The sequence below is a fragment of the Bubalus bubalis genome, chromosome 9 (assembly GCF_019923935.1).
Source record: "Bubalus bubalis isolate 160015118507 breed Murrah chromosome 9, NDDB_SH_1, whole genome shotgun sequence".
Classification (NCBI taxonomy): Eukaryota; Metazoa; Chordata; class Mammalia; order Artiodactyla; family Bovidae; genus Bubalus; species Bubalus bubalis.
Genome location: NC_059165.1, coordinates 27,460,238 through 27,487,077, shown reverse-complemented (window position 1 = coordinate 27,487,077; position 26,840 = coordinate 27,460,238). Strand labels below are relative to the sequence as shown.

Below are 26,840 nucleotides of genomic sequence, written 5' to 3'. Positions count from 1 at the left end.
TGCCTGCCAATATGTTCGATCCCAGAGTGGGGAAGATCCCCTGGAGAATGAAATGGCAACCCACTCCAATATTCTTGCCTGGGAAATCCCAGGGACAGAGGAGCCTGGCAGGCTACAGCCCATGGATTCACAGTCAGACAAGACTTGATTTTGCCACTGAGCAAGCAGGTGAGAAGTGCAGATCAAGTGTTTTTCCCTGGAGGGTAGGCCTTTGTTATGGAGAGTCTCTATCAGCATATTCACAAAGATGATTTATTGCCTAACCCCTGCTAGAAGCAGGAGAGGATCCTTCTTGGATCTTCACCAGGAGAAGCTGGTGGGATTCCGAGGCAAAATCCAGGAAAGGGTGGGGATTCCCCAAAATTCAGCCCCCCTCCCCCGCCCCCAGTGTCTTACTCTTAAGCTAGTCTACATTCAGCTTCCAGCAATTCACTAAGATTCCCATTTAACAGTTCACGGTTCCAGGGTCCTCAGCTCCAGAGAAGCACATCTCAGCTGTGATACTCTGGATTAACCTCTGTCTCCAGATTTCAGGGTTATGGTTTACTCTGCAAACTCGATTATCTGGTTGGTCCAAGAAAAGTGATTGATTTTCAGTTTCTTCAACTTTATTTGTAAGGATAGGAGTGATGACTTCCAACCTCTTTACAAATTAGAAATACAACCAGATATCTCCCTCACATAATACATTAAATTTACTTAATCCAAAATAGAGAATTGAAATAGTCTTGACTACATTTGGTTTTAACAACGAAGAAATTATAAAAATGGGATTATGTATACATTATGTAGAATGGTATATAAAGTCAATACTTTTATTGATTTTGTTTAACAAAATCCAAATTTAAATGTCTATTTCATTCATTTTGTAAATATTTATGATGATTTTGCTACCTTCCAAGTACTCTGTTTATATTCTGTACCATGTGTCTATATATAAGGATTCTCTGCTAAAAACAAATCTTCATTACTTGGAAACTTAGAAAGCACATTAAGGCTCAAGCAGGTCATTTCATGACCAAAAACTAGTTGGAAAGAATCTTTTTCACATTGTTATCTGCACAAAAGGAAATCTTTCATTATTCATGACTTCTTATTTAAGAGCTCATATAATAATTTAGAGGGCTCTGGGATTTTCTAAATTGGTACAAAGAAGTCTTAAATTCTTCACAATTTTCTGTTCTCTAAAAAATTGAATTTTTATCCTTTTGTCAATATCCACTATTCAGAGATTTATAAAATGCTGCAAAATTGTCACCCCTCATGAATATTGGCAGGTAAATATGTGCTTTTCCTTACGCATGATAATAACAGAGTCACTTTTAAAGGGGAGAAGTACACAGTCATTACTTTGTTGTGTTCTGTAATCATTCAGCTTTGGCAGATTTTGCAAGTGTTGTCAAGACTTCAAAATCAGCAGATAAATATGAATAAATTCAGATAGAAAATAAACTAAATATTACTGGTAACTTTTAATATTTAAACTTTAGGTTCATAGAACACAAACACAGAATGTATTCGTGTGTCTTATTTTTCTGCAATGTGTGAAGATTTTCAAAAACAAAATAAAATATAGGAGGCACTCTGGTGAATTGCAAAGCCTAAGGTACAAAGAATTGGAAGACCTGGATTTTAAGTTCTGTCTGGTTAGACCACAGGTTTGTGTGACTTTGAGTTCATTTATCACTTCTCCCTCTTTTTAAAATTTCACACATAAATGAGAATATTGGACCAGGTCATTAGTAAGAGTTTCAGCTCATAAATTATATAATTCTGTGTCACAACTCACACTAAAATTATGCAATTATAAAATTGATAAAATATGTATTTAAAAAAGATTTGTCATTTTCCTGTAAAATTGGCCTGAGTTTTCTTTCTCTATCTCTTTCTTTCTCTATTTTCTGTTTCTTTTTTTTTAATTTTTTGCTTTTGTGTTGGGAAGTGTGGGAGAAGAACAATGAAAAATTTAAATACTTTTCTTAAAATATAATTGCAGTGCTTCCCTTGGATGAAAATTTATTACTGGACCTACATGTAAGCAAGGTAGATAGACGCTGATATAAAATAGTTATTGGATGAGCAGAATAGAAACACCTTCCCTTTGATTTTATCCACCTTCAAACTTCATCTCCCCTTTTGCCACAATACTATTTATGATTTATTTCTTTAGATTAAGATTAATAGCCCTATTCTTTTAACATTTTTGTATACTTGATTATTTTCAGCTTTATATGCCAAAACATTTTAATTTATTAGGTGCTTTTGTATGACAGCTGATTTGGAGGCATTTTGTGTTAAGATTTTTGATTTGGGTTAAAGGGAAGGAGAAGACAACTCTATCCTTGGGCTTTGCTCAGGGAGTGTAAATTTTTATAGGTAGATAGATATGAAAGATATATACATATTTAAAGTTTTGTATATACATAAATGTAACTATATATGTGTGTGTGTATGTGTGTGTGTGTGTGTGTATATATATATATATATATATATGACTTCCCTGGTAGCTCAGCTGGAAAAGAATCTGCCTGCAATGCAGGAGACACCAGTTCAATTCCTGGGTGGGAGGATCCCTGGAGAAGGGATAGGCTACCCACTCAACTATTCTGGCCTGGAGAATTCCATGGACTGTATAGTCCATGGGGTTGCAAAGAGTCAAACATGACTGAGAAACTTGCATTGTGTGTGTGTGTGTGTGTGTGTGTGTTATATTTGAGGTGTGAGGCAAGATATGGGACTAGAGGGCATTCTGTGAATAAGATATAAAGAAAAGTGAAGTCAAACTACCAAAGTTTGTAGGGAAAAGTGAATCACATCATTTCTCACAGAGGAGCATCTCAGAGTTTACTACTTGAAATAATAAAAAATGTCTGGCAAATAACATGTTCCCTAGCCATCTGCTTTGGGAAAACTACAGGCTATAGCCCTTCCTTGAGGTTCACAGTGAAACTTTCTTTGCATGTTAGCCTTATTAAATCAACATTTTGCAAGTGTGTTTAAATTTAAAACACCCTTTACTGGAGTGTCTCAAGGAATTTTGGAAAACACTTGGCAGAGAGCACGTTCTGTTTACAATTATTACTAATTCTAGTAAGTATCCCCCAGAATAATTGGGATTGACTAGATGTTTTTCTGCTGAAGAATTCAGTGTTTCATGCTATTCATTACCCACATACTTAAGCTCCAATGTCTAATTTGAAATAAATCTTTAAATACACATTTCGTTCCCCACTGTTTTCCTTATGGTAATGAACTGGCATTATTTTATTTCATATAAATGACATTTTGAATTATACCATATTTCCATAATTAATGAAATGATTTAATTTCTTTTTGTAGGTAATAGTAATTTCTAGTTCTGCAAGTTAAATGCAGCAGGACTCTTTCTTTATTCTCATTTTTATAGGCCAGTTAACATCCCACTGAACTGAATGCACAGGTGATTCTTTCTTTCCTTCCCCTCACCACCCACCTCTTTTTTTTGGTTTAGTTGCTTGATCAGTTGCATATTAATGAAGTTATTATTTTTGATAAATTCAAAATTTCATCAAATGTGTGTCTTTTATTTATTTTGTAGACTAACTGACAAAAATATATTTTGGATTTTTCTTAGGTCACAGGAAAATAGAGGAACTAAAGTCTTTACTGTAGCTTTAGTGACAGGATAAAGTGATCTTTTAAAATTCAGTATATTAACTTGAGTAGAATTATTTCCAATTGTCATAAACAATAGAAATAATATTGAGCCTTATTATTGACCCAGTTCTTGCTCAATGTAATTTTATTTAACAATTATAATTTAAATGTAAATGAGGATATGAATCTCCATTTTTGTCAGCTGACTAAGCCATTCTTTCAGTGGTTACATTCCCAGGCCACCACTTGGGAGACTTGTCTCTAATCATTGACCCACTCCTTGTTCTTTGTCACCAGTCATATTCATCTTAATGTGTCACTATAGCTTCTTTCCTCCCCTCCCAGAGAGAATGATGTCCCTTTTCTAAGACCAGACCTTCACAATCGTATCTCCTAATACAATGCTATACTTTACTTGCAGTTACTGTTCTCAAGTTAAATTTACTGAAATTCCACACATATTTCTCATCCCTCCACTTTTATATATATTGTTTCCTAAATTGTTCTCTCTGCTTGGAAATTATTATTTCCTACTTCTTTTATAATCTTAGCCTTCAAAAATCACCTCTTTTACCCTGGAAATTATGAGTATAACCTTTCCTCTTTGAGCTTGTAGGCTATTAAGTGATAACTATCCTTTAATTTTTAATCTATTTACCTGGTATTTATCTATGGGAATTATCTATGGGATAATTATCTATTATTTATCTATGGAAATTATCTGTATACTCAATTTTTAAACTGCTTGAACACTGAGATAGGACCCCAGCGACTTCTATATTCCATTTAGTAAGGTACCATTTAGTAAGATACTTGTACTTTGAGTGTTAGACATACATGAAATATTTGTTGAATTAATAAATGAGAGAATGAATGTGATTTTACATTAGATTACCCCAGAAAAAGATTAGAATATACAAGAATTAGTTCAGTTCAGTTCAGTTGCTCAGTCATGTCTGACTCTTTGCGACCCCAAGAACCGCAGCACACCAGGCCTCCCTGTCCATCACCAACTCTCAGAGTCCACCCAAACCCACGTCCATCGAGTAGGTGATGCTATCCAACCATCTCATCCTCTGTTGTCCCCTTCTTCTCCTGCCCTCAATCTTTCCCAGCATCAGGGTCTTTTCAAATGAGTCAGCTCTTTGCATCAGGTGGCCAGAGTATTGGAGTTTCAGCTTCAACATCAGTCCTTCCAATGAACACCCAGGACTGATCTCCTTTAGGATGGACTGGTTGGATCTCCTTGCAGTCCAAGGGACTCTCAAGAGTCTTCTCCAACACCACAGTTCAAAAGCATCAATTCTTCTGTGCTCAGCTTTCTTTATAGTCCAACTCTCACATCCATACATGACCACTGGAAAAACCATAGCCTTGGCTAGATGGACCTTTGTTGGCAAAGTAATGTCTCTGCTTTTCAATATGCTGTCTAGGTTGGTCATAACTTTCCTTCCAAGGAGTAAGCCTCTTTTAATTTCATGGCTGCAGTCACCATCTGCAGTGATTTTGGAGCCCAGAAAAATAAAGTCAGCCACTGTTTCTGCTCTTTCCCCATCTATTTCCCATGAAGTGATGGGACCGGATGCCATGATCTTATACATAGCTACAAAAGCAGTTTTCGACAGAGTGGATTACAAAAGTTTCTTTTAAATTAACTCTAAAAGAAACCAATGTATAGATATTTTAAAGTTGGCTTAATTTTATAAAATAATGTCATTTATACATTTTAATAATGTGATTAATATCTAACTTTACCTCTTTTTAAATCTCTTTTCTAAAATGGAAAGATGTTTAACTTTGTCTTTTTCTTTTTTTATCATGAAAAGTGAAAATGAAGTTGATCAGTCGTGTCCGACTCTTTGCAACCCCATGGACTGTAGCCTACCAGGCTCCTCAGTCCATGGGATTTTCCAGGCAAGAGTACTGGAGTGGGTTGCCATTTCCTTCTCCAGGGGATCTTCCTGACCCAGGGATTGAACCCGGGTCTCCTGCATTGTAGGCAGACACTTTACTGTCTGAGCTACCAGGTAGATATAAATAGTACTTTATATACTCTATTGAATAAAGAATAAAATATGACAAAAAGGAAATAACCATGACTAACTGTTTACACCGTCTGTTAGTAGATGAACAGACACACTTGTCCTTAACCAGAGGCATGTATATCTATGAAAGTTCCTAAGTACAAAAAAGAAACTTAGAAATATTTTTCTGCTCAAGTAAGTATTTTGTGCCAAAGAAATAAACAAAAGATAATGGGAACAATAGAAACTCAGTATTGTTGGTTGTCAAGGTTTAAATTTTTGGATTTTTGAACCAAAATAGTTCAAAGATAGAGTAAAAATAAAGAAAAAAAAAAAGAGTAAAGATAAAGTAGTAGCTTTACCAATGGAAATTTGTCTTCACCATAGTATGCTGTGAACTTCCCTGGTGGCTCAGGGGTAAGGAATCTGTCTGCCAGTACAGGACATGCAGTTTCAATCCCTGGGTTGGGAAGATCCCCTGGAGAAGAAAATGTCAACTCTAGTATTCTTGCCTGGGAAATGCCATGGCCAGAGGACCCTGGTGGGCTATAAGTCCATGGGGTCACAAAAGAGTCGGACACAACTTGGTGACTAAACAACAACATGTTCTGCTATAAAAAGCCATGTATTCCAAGCATTTATGACTATCAGTGAAACTTCTGGTAAACTGGCTAAACAAAAATGTTTTATTGTCAGTAAACATTCAAATAATATGTACATTACTCCAAAGCATATGTGTGGCCTATAAAAACCATATGCAGATATTAACATTAGCAGCAAATTCTAAGCAGCCTTGTAGGAATTAACTGAGAAAACTTCTGGTTGCCTTATTAGATCACAAGCAAAAAAAAAAAAACAAAACACAAAGTAATAATGATAACAATAACTATAAAATTAGCATAGATATGGTTAAAGAATCATGTTTCAAAAATAAAACACACAAAATAGAAAATCTGGATTTAGGCCTGAATTTTAGGTATGTGTAAATTTTTAATGATTTATTACTAGTTCATGGCATTAATGATGGAGAAGGAATGGCAACCCACTCCAGTATTCTTACCTGGAGAATTCCATAGACAGAAGAGGAACCTGGCGAGCTACAGTCCATGGGGTTGCCAAGAGTTGGACATAACTGAGTGACTAAACACAGCTTCAGTGATAATGCTTTTCTTCCACTTCTTGACATTTTTTAGAACTTTAAAAGGCATTTTTAAGACATCTTAAGACATTTTGGGGAACATTTTTAAAAACATTTTTATAATAGAAGGGTTTGGGGGGAGAACTGTTTGGTGCTGTGATGAAATCCTTGAATTCATTTAGGTAAGTAAATACAAAAGACAGTGGACAAGTTGTTCTTCCCTGGAACTCTGTAGTATCATTTCTCAAAGTTTCTTATGTTGAACACTTAATATCTCAGGAGGTTAATAAATGCTACTTAGTAAGGAAATTAAGGAGTTTCCAGAATCTACAAATACAGTAATCAATGGATTGAGTAAAAGTAAAACAATTTCTTTACTTCTGGAAGCTTTCAATATCTTAATATGCATCAGGGACCCTCAGGAAGAACATATAGTTTGTAGGACTTGCAAAGAATTCTTTGACCTAGGATCATGTTTCCACCAAACACCATACATTAGTATGGAACACACTTTTTAAAACAGTCTTATTATTTCTGAGTAAAAAAACAAGAATGTGCATATAAAATAATCTACCTTATATGTCTGTAATAAGAAATTATATATAAAAAGGTGCCATTAGAAAAGACGTTCACCACTCTCACTACAGAGCTTACATGTTAGGTGAAAAACTTCATAAAAAATCAATAAATATAAAAAATGTACACTATGATGTATGCTACTGCTACTGCTGCTAAGTCGCTTCAGTCGTGTCCAACTCTGTGCAACCCCATAGACGGCAGCCCACCAGGCTCCACTGTCCCTGGGATTCTCCAGGCAAGAACACTGGAGTGGGTTGCCATTTCCTTCTCCAATGCATGAAAGTGAGAAGTGAAAGTGAAGTCGCTCAGTCCTGTCCGACCCTCAGTGACCCCATGGACTACAGCCTTCCAAGCTCCTCTGTCCATGGGATTTTCCAGGCAAGAGTACTAGAGTGGGGTGCCATTGCCTTCATATGCTAAGAAGGAAACAAAACAAGGAGTTGAGATAGGTGGTTAGGAAAGACTTGAGGCAGTTAATATTTAAGCTTCATATAAGCGTAAGGAGTAGGCTTTTAAGAGTGAGGTATTCCCTGAAGACAGAATGGTATATGCAAAAGTTCTAAGGTGGGAAGAAACTCAGTGTGGTTGGGTAGCAACATATACAGGAAGTAACACACGCAGACAGGCCAGATCATGCAGACCTTAGAGCTCAAAGTAAGGGAGTGTGGATTTTATTCTGTGTGCTTTGGGAAACTTACAGAGTTTTAAACAGTGGATTTTATTTGATTTACTTTGTAAGATCACTTTTTGTGCTCTCTGGTAGATTGAAAGTGGACCAGAGTGGAACTCTGGAAGACCAGTTGAGAAGCTGCACTAATCCAGATGAAAGATGAAAGGGATGATGTGTTGTCAGATTTGAGACAGTTTGATGCTTTCTAGCAGGAGATAAGAGAGAAGTTGCAAATGAGCGTGACCTTGATCTCCTTTTCTCTTCTTCTCTGTTCTTCTTTCCAGATAGCAGCATCAGAAATATATAGCATTGCCTATGCCAAAGTATAAATTATCTAAATTACAAATTTCTCTCTTGGATTGACTTTAATTTGATGTATTGTTTGGAAGAGTTCCAAAATGATTGGTAGAGACAATGTGTAAGACCCCTTGGAGTCACATCTATCTCTTTGCCTGTTCCATTTATCAATTCTGACATTTTATTTCAGCACATCCTTTCACTATAAATGAACTTCATTTCCTTTCACTTTAATTATGACACTCTTTTATAGGACATGAAAATGAATATTGATTTGGTACTATGAGAAATGAGAACTCTTGGCAAAGATAGGCCACCGTGGCATTCTCTGCAATAGCCATCCTTATTAACACTATCATTTACACTGTGTGTGTGTGTGTGTGTGTGTGTGTGTGTGTGTGTGTGCGCGCGCGCGCATGCACGCGCTCAGTTGTGTCTGACTCTTTGCGATCTTCTGGAGTGTAGCCTACCAGGCTCCTCTGTCCATGGAATTTTCCAGGCAAGAATACTGGACTGGGTTGCTATTTCCTGCCAGAGTCTGGGGGATCTTCCCGACCCAGGGATTGAACCCACATCTCTTGTGTCTCTTACATTGGCAGTTAGATGCTTTACCACTGCACCACTTGGGAAGCATGATTTGCACCAGCCAAGTGTTATTCCTCCCAAATTTAAATCATGCTTCCTACCACTTACGGCCCTTGAATCCATGATAGAAAACAAAAGCAAAGCTAAATTAGGGAAGGACCTTGTTCATATATAATGTTTATGCTACACAGATATATTATTCAGATTAGTTTTAGTTTTATTGTTTAAATTACATATATTTTCATGTTAGCCAAATTTCATGTAAATAAAAATTATAAAGAAAATAGAGTTTAGTACTTGCTTCATTTGTATTTACAAATTCCATAAAAAATCTATGTGTAGAAATATTTTACTTTGAGTTTTATAAGACTAATGAATACACTAATATGCAAGTAGTTTAAGTATCTGTTGATAGCAGGTAACAGAAATATGCAGTGTCTTTGCTTTAGGGGATTGGCTGTGAAGAAGTACCTAACAGTGAGAATTATTAAACTTTAGACAATATTAAAGAATGAAAAAAGAGAATACTTTGAAAATAGACTTAATTAAAAAATAAATCTATACCTGTATCTCTGTAATATATATATGTGTGTGTGTGTATATATATATGTATTTACATATATATATATATAAAGGATACCATAACTCAGTTGCATTTTTTTATGTCACAAAGACATTTGCCTTGAAGATTACCTCTTATATTCTCTCTTTTTAATGAATGAAAAATTATGTGCTTTAACATTCTGTTATTCACCAAAGAATTTTAAAGTAATAGTTATACATTTAGTAGACCTAGTTTCTGTTAGTTCTCTTTGGGACTGAAATTATAAATAGGAAGATAGATATTTGTGAAGATATGTCCTTTGATGTGCTCTTCAAGTCCACATTATTTCTCATCTGATGTATTATCAGTTCAGTTCAGTTCAGTCGCTCAGTTGTGTCCAGCTCTTTGCGCCCCTATGGACAGTAGCACGCCAGGCTTCCCTGTTCATCCCAATGCCTGGAGCCTATGAAACTCATATCCATTAGTCAGTGATGCCATCCAACCATCTCATACTCTGTCGTCCCCTTCTCTTCCCGCCTTCAATCTATCCGAATATCAGGGTCTTTTCCAGTAATTCGGTTCTTTGCATCAGGTGGCCAGAGTATTGGAGTTTCAGCTTCAGCATCACTCCTTCCAATGAACATTCAAGACTGATTTCCTTCAGAATTGACTGGTTGGCTCTCCTTGTTGTCCAAGGGACTCTCAAGAGTCTTCTCCAACACCACAGTTCAAAAGCATCAATTCTTCGGCACACGGCTTTCTTTATAGTCCAGCTCTCACATGACTACTGGGAAAACCATAGCTTTGACTAGATGGACCTTTGTTGGTAAAGTAACGTCTCTGTTTTTTAATTTGCTGTCTAGGTTGGTCATAGCTTTTCTTCCAAGGAGCAAGCATCTTTTAATTTCATGGCTGCAGTCACCATCTGAGGTGATTTTGGAGCCCAAAAAAATAAAGTCTCTCACTGTTTGCCCATCTGTTTGCCCTGAAGTGATGGGACTGGGTGCCACGATCTTCATTTTTTGAATGTTGAGTTTTAAGCAAACTTTTTCACTCTCCTTTTTCACTTTCATCAAGAGTCTCTTTAGTTGTTTCTCACTTTCTGCCATAAGGATAGTGTCATCTGTGTATCTGAGGTTATTGATATTTCTCCCATCAATCTTGATTCCCGTTTGTGCTTTATCCAGCCCTGCATTTTACATGATGTATTATAATTTCTTCCTAACATATCTCTTGTAGTTGCCCCTTTCTCTAAATCCATTCTCGGTCTTGGTGCCAAAATGATCTTTATAAAACATATCTAATCATGCCTTTCCTTGTTTAAATTCATTATTTTAAAATCCAAACAACCTCTCATTGTTTGTAAGATTCTCTTTGTGTGTATACCATTGTTGCCCCATTTTGAAGTTAAGAGATTGAAGCTCAGAAAGGCTTCAAAGAACTTCAACAATGTCATAAAACTAGTAAGTGGCAAAGTTTAGGTTACATACCATATGAATTCAGTCCTTTGAAGTTTGTTGAAAATTTTCTTATGGTCCCATAAATGTCCTATATGTGCTAGAAAACAATATGTTTGCATTTGCATTTGTTTGGTTAAGTGTTCTTTATATGTCTGGTAGATCAGATTTGTTCATTTTCATATCAAAATCTATATCCACATCCATTTTCCTAAAAAAAGCTGCATTAAAATCCTTCACTACTATAATAACTGGACATGGAAAAACAGACTGGTTCCAAATAGGAAAAGGAGTATATCAAGGCTGTATTTTGTCACTCTGCTTATTTAACTTATATGCAGAGTACATCATGAGAAACACTGGGCTGGAGGAAGCACAAGCTGGAATCAAGATTGCCGGGAGAAATATCAATAACCTCAGATTGTAGATGATACCACCCTTATGGCAGAAAGTGAAGAGGAACTAAAGAGCCTCTTGATGAAAGTGGAGAGTGAAAAAGTTGGCTTAAAGCTCAACATTGAGAAAACTAAGATCATGGTATCTGGTCCTGTCACTTCATGGCAAGTAGATGGGGAAGCAGTGACAGACTTTATTATGGAGGGGCTCCAGAATCACTGCAGATGATTGCATGGTGACTTCATGGTGACTGCAGCCATGAAATTAAAAGACGCTTACTCCTTGGAAGACAACTTATGACGTACCTAGACAGCATATTAAAAAACAGAGACATGACTTTGTCAACAAAGGTCCATCTAGTCAAGGCTACAGTTTTTCCATTCGTCATGTATGGATTTGAGAGTTGGACTATAAAGAAAGCTAAGCAGGGAGAATTGATGCTTTTGAACTGTGGTGTTGGAGAAGACTCTTGGGAGTCCTTAGACTGCAAGGAGATCAAACCAGTCAATCCTGAAGGAAATCAGTCTTGACCGTTCATTGGAAAGACTGATACTGAAGCTGAAGCTCCCAATACTTTGGCCACCTGATGTGAAGATCTAACTCCTTAGAAAAGACCCTGATGCTGGGAAAGATTGAAGGCAGGAGGAGAAGGGGACGGCAGAGGATGAGATAGTTGGATGGCATCACCGACCCAATTAGACATGAGTTTGAGTAAACTCAGGGAGTTGGTGATGGACAGGGAGGCCTGGCATTCTGCAGTCCATGGGATTGCAAAGAGTTGGACATGACTGAGCAACTAAACTGAACTGAACTATAATAAGCTTGTCTATATTTCATTGTAGTTGACAATCTGTGGCTATATTATTAGATAAAATAGTTTAATATTTCTGAAAAATGAAATTTTTTATTATCAAATCACTCTCATTATTTCTAGTAATGTTCTTCATCTCAATAAGAGATATTAATATAGCCACAGGAGGTTTCTTTTTTTTTTTAGGATTTACCTGGTATATATATTTTTCTATCTTTTTTACTTTCTACCTCTTTGTATCCTTACCTTTTGGAAACCTCTCGGATGAACTGCATTTAACTGCATTTTGTGCTTTTGTTTTTTATCTTATCTGATAGTTTTTGTCTTTTTACTGTTTGTGGGAAATATACTGTTTCTCTTCTTTTAGTAGCTACAATTGCAACATGTTTTCTTAACTTATGAAACTGTAAAAGTCAATCAAGTATACTTTTGCTCCCTTTAGAGAACTCATTATTTGGAACACTTTAATTCCTTTAAACTTTAATTCCCTTAAATTCCTTTAATCCCGAAATCCCACAAAGGTAACGTTATTTTTGCGTATTTGGGGACATTTTTAGTCTTTTTTTAAAGGACATTCTCATTATTAGTTTGTATATATAGCCAGTGCTCATTTAAATCATTTAAATTTATCTACAAATGTATAACTTTCACTGTTTTTTTTTTTTTTCCTACTTGGATTTGCAACTTGCATTTAAAACAGCTGTCTGGGATTATTTTCAATTTATCTGAAATACATTTTTCAGAATTTCCTTTAATGATACTCTGGTGGTTGGTTTAGTTGCTAAGTCATGTCTGACTCTTGCGACTCCATGGACTGTAGCCTGTCAGGCTCCTCTGTCCATGGGATTTTCCAGGCAAGAATACTGGAGTGGGTTGCCACTTCCTTCTCCAAGCAATGATACTCTACTAGAGGCAAACTTCTCAGTTTAGTTGGTTGGAAAATGTCCTTATTTAACTTGTGCTCTTGAAAAAATTCTACTGAAGCTAGACTTTGGGTTAGTAGTTATTTTCTTTCAACACACTAAATATTTGATTTCATAGGAAACTGAACATTTCTTGACATTCTCACAATCACTCCTTGGGAGGAATCTGCCTTTTCTCACTGGCTACTTGTAAGCTTACTGCTTTGTCTTTGGTATTCTAAAGTTTCACTCTTATGCATCCAAATGTAAATTTCTTTTTGGTCATTTTGCTTGTGATTTGTGATTTCTGAGGGGAATAATTGGTCACTTTCATTGGTTCTGAAAATTACTCAATCTTTATTTCTTCAGATATCTCTTCTATTTTATTCTCTCTGTCCCTTTCTTTTGATGCTCAAATCATGCTTAGGTTAGGCCATCACACTCTATTTTCTATGTCTCGTTACCTTTATTTGACTTTCCATGCTGAATTCCACATAGTTCCTTCTAGTCATGTTTTAGGTTACTAGTTCTCTCTTCATATATGAAAGGCTAATCTCTTAAGCTTGGTCACTGAATAATTTCAGATATTATATTTTTATTTCTAGAAATTGTGTGTGTTTCTCTCCAGATATGCTTTATCATTGTTTATAGTTTCCTGTTACTGTTCTTGAGTATCTTTTATTTTTGAAATGTAGTAAGCATTGTTATTTTATTATTTTCTTAATATTTGAAATCTCCACAACCAATTTCTGTTGTTTCTTCTGTTCTTATTCATAAGCCTTGTTTTCTTATGAGTGAAGTAATTTTTTACTGTGTGTTACTCTTTTTTTTTTCCTTAGAAAATTACTTGTAGGAATTCTTTGAGACCTAGTGTAAAGGTGTTTTCTCTGCAAAATATTTGTCATTGCTTCTGCCACATAGGGGCACTAATGGTCTTCAACTATTTTAAATTACCTGGTTTGAGATTTTCTTGTTTGTTTATTTTTCAGTTTTAGTGAGATATAATTGACAAGTGAAAGTGTAATGTATTTAGAGTGTATAGCATGATGATATTGTGAAAGGGTTACCACAGTATATAAAGCATTCACCATTGAGAATTTTTAAACCACCTGCTGCTACTGCTGCTAAGTCACTTCAGTCGTGTCTGACTCTGTGCAACCCCATAGACGGCAGCCCACCAGGCTCCCTCATCCCTGGGATTCTCCAGGTAAGAACACTGGAGTGGGTTGCCATTTCCTGCTCCAATGCAGGAAAGTGAAAAGTGAAAGTGAAGTCGCTCAGTCGTGTCCGACCCTCAGCAACCCCATGGACTGCAGCCTACCAGGCTCCTCTGTCCATGGGATTTTCCAGGCAAGGGTACTGGAATGGGGTGCCATTGCCTTCCTAAATAACATTAATTTGAGCTGCAAATATACCCAAGCGTAGGTTTGTGGTTACTAAATGAATCTTGCATGACCTTTTTGAGGGAGGGTCTCTTTCGGCAAGCCCTAAGATTTGTCTCTATCTCGCTGTATCCCACAATTGTGTGAAAACTGCAGTTTAAGTTTACTACGTTCCAGTAAATGTCTTTAGGCAAAAAAAAAAAAAAAGTAGTCATTTTATCTCTCTAAGATCCTGCTTTCCTTTAGCTTTTATTCTAATAATTTCCTTAGTACTGTATCAATTCTCTGATGCTATTAAGTAAAAAACAAATGTATGCAAAAATGTGGGGCTTCCCTTGTAGCTCAGTCGGTAAAGAATCTGCCTGCAATGCTGGAGACCCGGGTTCAATCCCTGGGTTGGGAAGAGTCCCTGGAGAAGGAAATGGCAACCCACTCCAGTATTCTTGCCTGGGAAGTCCCATGGACAGAGGAGCCTGGGGGGCTGCAGTCCATGGGGTTTCAAGGGTCGGACACATCTTAGTGACCAAACCACCATGTAATAATGTACACACACACACTCTCAAGCATGTTTAGTTCTTTTAAGCAAGAGATATGCAGACACCTAAGCTTTCAAATTCAGAAGCTAAAATTTAGCAAGATTTCTACTAAAGGTATAAGTAGAATAACTTAATGGGTAAAGTTAACCAGCTGGCTATAAAGCAGCTTACTGTGACAAGCAAATTTCATCTTTAATAGAAAACAAATTATGAAAGACCTAATTCAAGGAGAAATAGCTCATAAGAGCTCTTGGGAGGGTGAAAAATAATACTACCAACAAAAAATAATGGAAGGAATAATGACAACATTTTCTTCTCAAAGGAATCGTTCCAATTCAGGGATCGAACCTGGATCTCCAGAATTGCAGGCGGATTCTTCATTGTCTTAGTCACCAGGGAAACCCCTCTCATATATAAAATGGGGATAAAAATGCTAACTGTATATAAGAAGACCGAGACACAGAGAATCACAGATAATAAGTGGGCTAACAAGGACTCAAACCTAGGTAGTAACAATCTAAAGTCCATGCTTTATCTATATTGCTGGTGTGTGTGCTCAGTCTCAGCTGACTCTTTGCCACCCCATGGACTATAGCTGCCAGGCTCCTCTGTCCACGGCATTCTCCAGGCAAGAATACTGGAGTGGGTTGCTATTTCCTAACAGTAAGGGAAAATTAAAGCTATTTGTTAAATTTGTGTATGGGGAAAGGTTTCAACTACATAGTGTAGGAGATATCACATACATGTTGGTTTGTTGGTTAGTTACTAAATATTCTTTTAAGAAAGCTTTGATTATAATTGTAGCAGTATTATAATAAAGTATAAGGAAAATATGTAGAATAACAGGAAGAATTTACTATACTTGTAAATTATAAAAAAGAGAGTTTTCTTTCATGACAAATCTTAGAAAATGGGTCAGTTAAAATAACTTTAATTGTATACTGCAATAACTTGGGAAAGTCAAGTATAATCTAGCAAAAAACCTAGCCCCCCCCCCCAAAAAAAAGCACAATAGAAAATTCAATTAGAGAGACAAAGAACACCACATTGCCTACTTATATTTAGTTAATATTATGTGGAATAAACTACTTAAAAATGAAAGATTTGAGGTAATCATTCAAATGAGTACAATTTCAATTCAAAAAATGGTTACAAATATAATTAGGAGAAAATTTGATAATATTTGCAGATGATGCATTGCAAATCAGGAAACAACTTGAGACTATAGTAAAACTAGTTACTTTGAACTCAACTACAGTCAACCCTTGATTAACTGGCATAAATGGGGTGATGAACAGATAGAAAAGAAACCACAATTACTCAGAATCATCATTAAAACAAAACTATGAAACCAATAACAATATGACACAAAATAATTTAATAATACAGTAGTTTAACAGTCCACAGATATTACCCAAAAATGTAAAAATATTACAAGTACTTTGATTTAAGACCATCTGCCAAAAATTACTGGGCTGGTAAACAACTTCATAGTAAAGATCCTTGTATTTATGAGTCTGGGATTAAGCAGACACATGCCTCATTTCTCTTTCATTACTACCCTTAATTAGAGGTTCACCTAAAATTTTTGCTCTGCAGTGTTAGAATACAGGCATGCCTTGTTTTATTGAGATTCATTTATTGTACTTCTCAGGTATTTCATTTTTGTTTTTTAATAAATTGAAATTTTATGGCACCAATGTGTCAAACAAATTATTTTTCAATAGCATTTTCTCCTATCATGACTCCATTTCACATTTTGGTAATTCTGGGAATATTTCAAATTTTTTCATTTTTATTATATTTGTTACAGTAATCTATGATCAGTGATCTTTGATGTTATTATAGTAGTTGTTTTGTTATGCCATGAAACATTCCTATGTAAGACAGCAAACCTAATCAATAAATATTTTGTGTTCCCACTGCTCCACCAGCCAGTCATTCTCTAATCTTTCTCCTTCTCCTTATGCCTCCTTGCTTCCTGAGACACAATACAATGTTGAAATTAGGCCGGTTAATAATCCTCCAATGGCCTCTAAGTGTTCAAGTGAAAGAAAGTCTCACATATCTCACTTGAAATCAGAAGCTAGAAATGATTAAGCTTTTTCCCTTCAAGTAAAGACATGTTAGAAGGACATGTGAGGAAGGCTGGTGAAAAACAGATAGGCTGATAGGTGAGCTTCCTATAACAAACAATTAGCCAGGTTGTGAATGCAAAGAGGCTAAGTTCCTGAAGGAAATTAAAATCATTACTCCAGTAAACACATGAAAGATAAGAAAGCAGAACAACATTATTGTTGATACAGAGAAGGTTTTCATGGTCTGGATAGATCAAACAAGCCACAACATTCCCTTAAGCCAAAGCTTAATCCAGTGCAAGGACCTAACTCTCTTCAATTCTTTGAAGGCTGAGAGAGTGAGGAAAATGCGGAAGAAAAGTTGGAAGCTAACAGAGGTTGCTTTATGAGGTTGAAGGGAAAAAGCCATCTACATAACATAAACATGCAAGGTGAAACACAGGTGCTGATGTAAAAGTTGCAGCAAGTTATACAGTAGATCTTGCTAAGATCATTAATGAAGGTAGATGCACTAAACAACAGATTTTCAATTGTATACAAAACAGCCATATACTGGAAGAATATGCTCCTTTGACTTTCATAGCTAGAGAGGAGAAGTCAATACCTGTCTTCAAAGCTTCAAAGGTACTCTTCAAAGGTACTCTTGTTAGGCAGAGGTTGATGTAGCTGGTAACTTTAACTTGCAACAACAAGTGCTCATTTACCATTCTGAAAATACTGGGACCTTTGGAATTATGCTAAATCTACTCTGTGCTCTGTAAATGGGACAACAAAGCCTGGATAATGGCATATTTATTGACTGCATGGTTTACTGAATATTTTAAGCCCACTCTTAAGACCTACTGCTCAGAAAAAGATTGCTTTTAAAATATTACTGCTCATTGGCAATGCTTCTGGTCATTCAAGAAATCTGATGGAAATGTACAATGAGATTAATGTTTTCATGCCTGCTAACAAAACACCCATTCTGTGCCAATGGATCAAGGAGACATTTTTACTTTCAAGACTCTTATTTAAGAAACACATTTCATAAGGCTATAGCTGCCATAAAGAGTGATTCCTCTGATGTATCTAGGCAAAGAAAGTTGCAAACCTAGAAGGGATTCACCGTTCTAGGTGTCTTTAAGCATGTTTATGATTTCATGGAAAGATGTCAAAATACCAACATTCATAGGAGTTGGAACTGGTTGATTCCAACTCTCATAGATGACTTTGTGGAGTTAAAAAACAGTGGAGGAGGCAACTGCAGATGTGGTGGAAACAGCAAGAGAGCTAGAATTAGAAGTGGAAAATGTGACTAAATTGTTGCAATCTTATGATAAGACTTGAATGGATGAGGAGTTGCTTATTATGGATGAACAAAGAAGTGTTTTCTTGAGATAGAATCTAAGCCTATTATGATGCTGTGAAGGTTGTTGAAATGACAATAAAGAATTTAGAATAATTATATAAACTTATTTTAAAAAGCTATGTCAGGGTTTGAGAGGACTGATTCCAATATTGAAAGCAGTTCTACTCTGGATAAAATGCTACCAAACAGAATTGTATACTATAGAAAAATGCTTCATAAAAGGAAGAGTCAGTTGATATGGCAAACCTCACTGATGTCTTATTTTAAGAAATAGCCACAGCCATCCCAAACTTCAGCAACCACCACCCTGATCAGTCAGCAGCCATCAATGCTGAAGCAAGATCATCTACCAGCAAAAAGATTAAAACTCACTTGAAGTCTCAGATGATGTTTAGCAATTTTCTTTTTCTTTTTCTTTTTTTAGGAATTTTTCACCTTCCCCAACTGAAGCTCTAACCTATTAGGCACTAACTCTGCATCTCCTCCTCCCCTAATCTGCCTGACAACTGCCATCCCACTTTCTGTGAATTCAGCTACGCTCAGTACCTCATGTAGGTGGAATCCTGCTGTATTTGTCCTTTTGTGATGGCTTATTTCCCTTGGGTTAGTGTCTTTGAGCTTCACCCATTGATACCATGTGTCACTAATGCTGAATGATAGTCTGCTGTGTGTGTATGTGTTAGTCGCTCAGTTGTGCCTGACTCTTTGTGACCCCATGGACTGCAGTCCACCAGGCTCCTCTGTCCATGAGATTTTCCAGGCAAGGATACTGGAGTGGGTTGCCATTTCCTTCTCCAAGCAATTTTCTTTTTAGAAATAAACATTTTTTTTAACTTAGGTATATGCATTTTCTAGACATAATGTTGCACACTTAATAGACTATGATATAGGGTAAAGACACTTTTATATGCACTGGGAAACCAAAAGAATTTGCGTGACTCACTATATTGGATATTTGCTTTATTGTAGTAGTCTTGACCCCAGTCCACAATATCTTTGAGATCTGCCTGTACCCCACAAGTATGAGCTGAGGGCCAGGGCCTGGTCTATCAGGCTATCTTTGACAGCTCCATATCATCTGTTCATTACTAAACAGGTTATCTTTTACTATATAGATATTTTATTCATAGTAATTTCATTTCTTCACAAATACATTCTTTATGATTAATTATTACTTTAGTTTATCTTCTATCATATAATCAAGAGTTGGGTACACTCCCAAATATATAGTCATTTAGATAATCTCTAGAGAAAATTAACCTTTGCTTCGTTGCTATAAAAATTTCACATAAACTGTTTTCACATGGATTGATATCTAGAAATTAGATGTCTTAACTCTCATCTTAGTGTTATTTCATGTCCCATATGCAGTTCCCAAATTAACTTTTTTTAATAATGGTCTTTATATTTTAGAAGAATTTTAATTTAGATTTACAGAAAAATTGAGACAAATGTACAAAGTATTCCCATGTGCAACACACTCAGCTTCCCCTATGATTCACGTGATACTTCAGTGTAATACATTTGTTTCAGGGAATACACCAATATTGATACATTATTATCAACTGATGAGATGGCTGGATGGCATCACTGACTCAATGGACGTGAGTCTGAGTGAACTCCAGGAGTTGGTGATGGACAGGGAGGCTTGGCATGCTGCGATTCATGGGGTCGCAAAGAGTTGGACATGATTGAGCAACTGAACTGAACTGAAGTGTTTACTCAGCATTCTTCAGTTCTACCTAATATAAATTAATTTAACACGCTGCTTATTAGTGTTCTTGAGGGGAAGGGAGGTAAAGTGTCCTGTTGTAAAGTCAGTTTGGGAAGTGCAAAGTTAAAGTAAGAAAACATATTTCTTGCCTAAAAACCTCAGACTCCTTAAGATACATAATGTAAATTTCAAAATGGAATTAAGAGTATGTTGTGTCACCCAAAATTATTTGGTAACAGAACTCTTTGAGATAGGACATTTTGAAGGACTCATATTCTGAAAATCACTCTCTGGAAAATTGTCCTATACCATATCATGGCATGCCACATCAACTTAGACTAGGTTAATATATAAATCTGAAAACATTTAAAACTCAGTTTTGTTAGAATTATCTGTGGAAATGGAGCTAAAAAATTGATAATACTAGTTAGTTCCTAGAGGTAATTATTGGCTGAAGGGGTAAGATCTATTTCTTGTGTATCATTGTGTACCTTTAAATTTTGTACCAAGTATATATTACCCATTCAAAAATTAACAAAATACTATAGAGTGAATTACTCTGTAATTCAGTCTATCCTGGAAAAAAAGGTTTACTCTGTAAATATGGCTTTTGTTACCATAACTGTTATGATACATGTCTACAGCAACAAAAAATTGTTGCTAACTAAAATTATACACATATAACCTGCTCTCAAGTATAGGATAGTGAATTAAGATAAAGCAATCAGTGTAAGAATATTTTAGAAAATAAGCAATACAAAATGTTCTTAGATAAGGTCATAAAAGAAATCAGAAAATTGCACTCACAAGACATGTATATCTATAATTTAATTAAATGAGTAAGTGCACTAGAGTGGTGGCTGCACGGTGCTGGAATTACTTCGAGGAGATACCCCACATCCAAGGGCAAAGGAGAAGCCCCAGAAAGACAGTAGGAGGGTTCCCCTCCTGTCTTTCACATTAAGAATCAAACACCATACCTGCCAGAGACACTCAGAGGGCTCAAACATACCTGTGCGTACCAGGAGCCAGAGACCCCACAGAGACTGAGACTGAACTGTGTTTGAGTGTCTCCTGCAGAGGTACAGGTCAGCAGTGGACTGCTGGAGGGGCAGGGGATCTGGGTGCAGTAGACCTGGGTATAGCATAAGCCCTCTTGGAAGAGGTCACCATTTACCTCACCATAGAACCACCAGAACTTACACAGGACTGGGAAACAGACTCTTGGAGGCCACAAACAAAACCTTGTGTGAACGAAGACCCAGGGGAAAGGAGCCGTGACCCCACAGGAGACTGACACAGACTTGTCCGTGGGTATCCAGGAGTCTCTGGCGGAGGCGTGGGTTGGTGGTGGGCTGCTGCACAGTTGAGAGCACTTAGTGAAGAATGCATGCATGGGACCTTTGAAGGAAGTCAAAGTCATTATCTTCATTGCCTCCACCTTGGGTTGGCCTCAGGTCAAACAACAGGGAGGGAACACAGCCCCGCCCATCAAAGGAAAATTGGATTAAAGATTTGCTGAGCATGGCCCCGCCCATCAAAACAAAATCCAGCCCCCCTTCCCCCCACTCACCACCACCAGTCAGTCAGTCTATCCTATAAGGAAGCTTCTGTAAGTTCTCTTACATTTCTCCAGACAAATGAAAACAATCATTGAAAACTAAGCAAACTGATCACATGGACCACAGCCTTGTCTAACTCAATGAAACTATGAGCCATGACGTGTAGGGCCACCCGAGAGAGACAGGTCACTGTGGAGACTTGTGACAGAGCGTGGTCCACTGGAGAAGGAAATGGCAAACCACTTCAGTATTCTTGCCTTGAGAACACCATGAAAAATATAAAAAGGTAAAAAGATAAGATACTGAAAGATGAACTCTCCATCTTTGGTAGGTTGGTAGGTGCCCAATATGCTACTGGAGATCAGTGGAGAAATAACACCAGAAGAATGAAGAGACGGAGCCAAAGCAAAACCAACACCAAGTTGTGGATGTAACTAGTGATGAAACTAAAGTTCGATGCTGTAAAGAGCAATAATGCATAGGAACCTGGAATGTTAGGTCCATGAATCAAACCAAATTGAAAGTGGTCAAACAGGAGGTGGCAAGAGTGAACACTGACATTTTAGGAATCAGCGAACTCAAAAGGACTGGAATGGGGGACTTTAACTCAGATGACCATTATATCTACTACTGTGGGCAGGAATCCCTTAGAAGAAATGGAGTAACCATCATAGTCAACAAATGAGTCTGAAATGCAGTACTTGGATGCAGTCTCAAAAATGGCAGAATGATCTGTCCATTTCAAAGGCAAACCATTCAATATCACAGTAACCCAAGTCTATGCTCTGACAAGTAATGCTGAAGAAGTTGAAGTTGAATGGTTCTATGAAGACCTATAAGACCTTCTAGAACTAACACCCAAAAAAGGTAACCTTTTCATTATAGGGGACTGGAATGCAAAAGTAGGAAGTCAAGGAACACTTGGAGTAACAGGCAAATTTGGCCTTGGAGTACAGAATGAAGCAGGGCAAAGGCTAATAGAGTTCTGCCAAGAGAATGCACTGGTCATAGCAAACACCCTCTTCCAACAACACAAGAGAAGACTCAACACCTGGACATCACCAGATGGTCAACACCGAAATCAGATTGATTATATTCTTTGCAGCCAAAGATGGAGAAGCTCTATACAGTTGGCAAAAACAAGACCAGGAGTGGACTGTGGCTCAGCTCATGGACTCCTTATTGCCAAATTCAGACTTAAATTGAAGAAAGTAGGGAAAACCACTAGACCATTCAGGTATGACCTAAACCAAATCCCTTACAATTATACAGTGGAGGTGACAAATAAATTCAAGGGATTAGATGTGATAGACAGAGTGCCTGAAGAACTATGGACACAGGTTCATGACTTGCTACAGGAGGCAGTGATCAAGACCATCCCCAAGAAAAAGATACGAAAAAGTGCAAACTGGTTGTCTGAGGAGGTCTTACAAATAGCTGAAAAAAGAAGAGAAGCAACAGGCAAAGGAAAAAGGAAACATATACCCATTTGAATGCAGAGTTCCAAAGAACAGCAAGGAGACATAAGAAGGCCCTCCTCAGTGATCAATGCAAAGAAATAGAGGAAAACAACAGAATGGGAAAGACTAGAGATCTCTTCAAGAAAATTAGAGATACCAAGGGAACATTTCATGCAAAGATGGGCACAAATAAAGGACAGAAATGGTATGGACCTAAGAGAAGCAGATAAGAAGAGGTGGCAAGAATACACAGAAGAAATACAAAAAAGATCTTCACGACCAAGATAATTATGATAGTGTGATCACTCACCTAGAGCAGACATCCTGGATTGTGAAGTTAAGTGGGCCTTAGGAAGCATCACTATGAACAAAGCTAGTGGAGGTGATGGAATTCCAGTTGAGTTATTTTAAATCCTAAAAGATGATGCTGTGAAAGTGTTGCACTCAATATGCCAGCAAATTTGGAAAACTCAGCAGTGGCCACAAACTGGAAAAGGTTTGTGGAAAAGATTCATTCTAATCCCTAAGAAAGGCAATGCCAAAGAATGTTCAAACTACCTCACAGTTGCACTCATCTCACACACTAGCAAAGTAGTGCTCAAAAGTCTTCAAACCAGACTTCAACAGTACATGAACCATGAACTTCCAGATGTTCCAGCTGGATTTAGAAAAGGCAGAGGAACCATAGGTCAAATTGCCAACATCTGTTGGATCATGGAAAAAGCAAGAGAGTTCCAGAAAAACATCTGCTTTATTGACGTGCCAAAGCCTTTGACTGTGTGGATCACAACAAACTGTGGAAAATTCTTAAAGAGATGGGAATACCAGACCACCTTACCTGCCTCTTGAGAAATCTGTATGCAGGTCAGGAAGCAACAGAACTGGACATGAACAACAGACTGGTTCCAAATCGGGAAAGGAGTACATCAAGGCTGTATATTGTCACCCTGCTTATATAACTTATATGCATTAGAAATGCTGAGAATCAAGATTTCCAGGAGAAATATCAAGGAAACCTCAGATATGCAGATGATGCCATCCTTATGGCAGAAAGTGAAGAAGAACTAAAGAGCCTCTTGATGAAAGTGAAAGAGGAGAGTGAAAAAGTTGGCTTAAAGCTTAACATTCAGAAAACGAAGATCATAGCATCTGGTCCCATCACTTCATGGCAAATAGATAAGGAAACAATGGAAACAGTGACAGACTTTATTTTTAGAGGCTCCAAAATCACTGCAGATGGTGACTACAGCCATGAAATTAAAAGATGCCTACTCCTTGGAAGGAAAGTTATGACGAACCTAGACAGCATATTAAAAAGCAGAGACATTACTTTGCCAATGAAGGTCCATCTAGTCAAAGGTATGGTTTTTCCAGTAGTCATGTATGGATGTGAGAGCTGCACTATAAAGAAAGCTGAGCGCCAAACAATTGATGCTTTTGAACTGCGGTGTTGGAGAAGACTCTTGAGAGTCCCTTGGACTGCAAGGAGATCCAACAAGTCCATCCTAAAGGAAATCTGTCCCGAATTTTCTTTGGAAGGACTGACTGCTGAAGCTGAAACTCCAATATTTTGGCTACCTGATGCAAAGAACTGATTCATTTGAAAAGACCCTGATGCTGGGAAAGATTAAAGGCGAGAGGAGAAGGGGAAGACAGGGGATGATATGGTTGGATGGCATCACCGACGCAATGGACATGGGTTTGAGTATGCTCTGGGAGTTGGTGATGAATAGGGAAGCCTGGTGTGCTGCAGTCCATGGGGTCGCAAAGAATCGGACATGACTGAGGACTGAACTAAACTGAAGTATACCTTATAGATTATAGTTTTATTATTAATATAATATTTTTTATAAGTTTAATGTAATATGTTTTTAAAAGTTGGTTATTCTTGGTTTCCCTTGTAGCTCAGCTAGTAAAGAATCTGCCTGAAAGGTGGGAGATGTGGGTTCCATCCCTGGGTTGGGAAGAACCCTTGGAGAAGGGAAAGGCTACTCACTCCAGTATTCTGGCCTGAAAAATTGCATGGACTGTATAGTCCATGGGGGGTTGCAAAGAGTTGAACATGACTGAGTGACTTTCACTTTGTTTTGTTTCAGTAGGGAAAAAATAACCCAAAGTTTCCAAGGAAGATCAAAGTTCATTAAGCAACATGTTCTACAAGAAGGGATTCATCATAATTTAGCCTCCCTATTAACAGAAACTTTTTCATCCATTTGATTGGGAGATGTGTATCCAAATAAAATTGTAAAATATTCATCTGGAGGGGCTTCTGTACTATTAGCATATCATTCTGATTTATGTTGTAACCTACTTTTATTTATTTCCCATATATTTGTATCATTATTATCCTTTTTATTATTTTATCCTTTGTAAAGTTGTTGCCACTTTACAAAGCAAAGGAGGGACACAGCAATAAAAGGTCTTTTTCTAGATTACTCAGAGATTTCAGAGCATCATCAATTGTACTTTATTGACCGAGGTCAAGGGACCACCTCTTTTTACTATCCTTTTTGACTGTAACTACAGCTTAATTATACAAAACCATAATAATTAATAATTCTAGCAGAATTAATTAAAAGAGAGAAAGAGGATTTAACTATTAATATTTTTAAAATGTGTCCAAGGAATTTCAAAGTAATCTCTCAGGATTGCAACAGTGAGAACTGATTCTCAGGATGATCACATGAAGGTGTTAAACTTTGATCTGCAGACTCTATTAATTAGATCAGAAAAGTAGGATATATGTCACCAGTTTTCAGCTAACGTATTTTTCATTAGTGATCAGTTATCCAGGAAAAACTAAAAAAACTGTTAACCCTACCAATTTTACCCCTGTAAAGTTCAGTGAATTTTCTACTGAAGATTGCAAAATCTTAGTAGGTAGGAAGCATGTGGTACTCATCAAGAGTTGTTATGATACCTATATGCACTGATGCATAATCAGTGCTTATCTGTATGTATCAATAAATATTCATGAGGACCAAGAAGTAGGAAACTGAGTAATTATTAAAAAACCATGAAATTTAGCATCACTTTAAAGTTTATTTAAGGGGAAGGAGCTAAAATGGCAGAGGAATAGGACGGGGAGAACAATTTCTCCCCCACAAATTCATCAAAAGAACACTTAAACACCAAGTAAATTCCACAAAACAACTTCTGAATGCCGGCAGAGGACATCAGGCACCCAGAAAAGCAACCCATTGTCTTCGAAAGATGTTTTATCAGTGGTGCTGTATAGGAGAAGTTTTGAGACTACTGTAAAAATAAGACCAATAACTGGAAGCAGGAGGCTTAAGTCCAAACCCTGACTTCAGGGAACATTAATTGACAGGAGCTCATGAAATGCCTCCATATCTACACTGAAACCAAGCACCACACAAGGGCCAACAAGTTCCAGGGCAAGACATACCAAGCAAATTCTCCAGCAACACAGGAACACAGCCCTGAGCTCCAATATACAGGCTGCCCAAAGTCACCCCAAAACCATAGACATCTCATAACTCATTACTGGACACTTCATTGCACTCCAGAGAGAAGAAATCCAGCTCCACCCACCAGAACACGGACACAAGCTTCCCTAACCAAGAAACCTTGACAAGCCACCTGTACAAACCCATACACAGTGAGGAAACGCCACAATAAAGAGAACTCCACAAACTGCCAGAATACAGAAAGGACACCCCAAACTCAGCAATTTAAACAAGATGAAGAGACAGAG

The 26,840-nt window shown here is 37.1% G+C and overlaps 1 protein-coding gene across 2 annotated transcripts in view; it reads left to right on the top strand.

Annotated features, from left to right (window-relative positions):
- Positions 1-26,840, top strand: part of XRCC4 (X-ray repair cross complementing 4) — a 304,283-nt gene that overhangs the window by 232,373 nt on the left and 45,070 nt on the right. Inside the window, exon 8 of one of the 2 annotated variants that reach the window (XM_044947333.1) lies at positions 25,219-26,224. The exons of the other annotated variant lie outside the window; for it this stretch is intronic. Coding sequence (XP_044803268.1) covers positions 25,219-25,339 — 121 coding nt within the window. The 3' untranslated portion in view covers positions 25,340-26,224. Of the gene's footprint in view, positions 1-25,218; positions 26,225-26,840 lie in introns of those variants that run through there. 2 annotated transcript variants of the gene reach the window in all.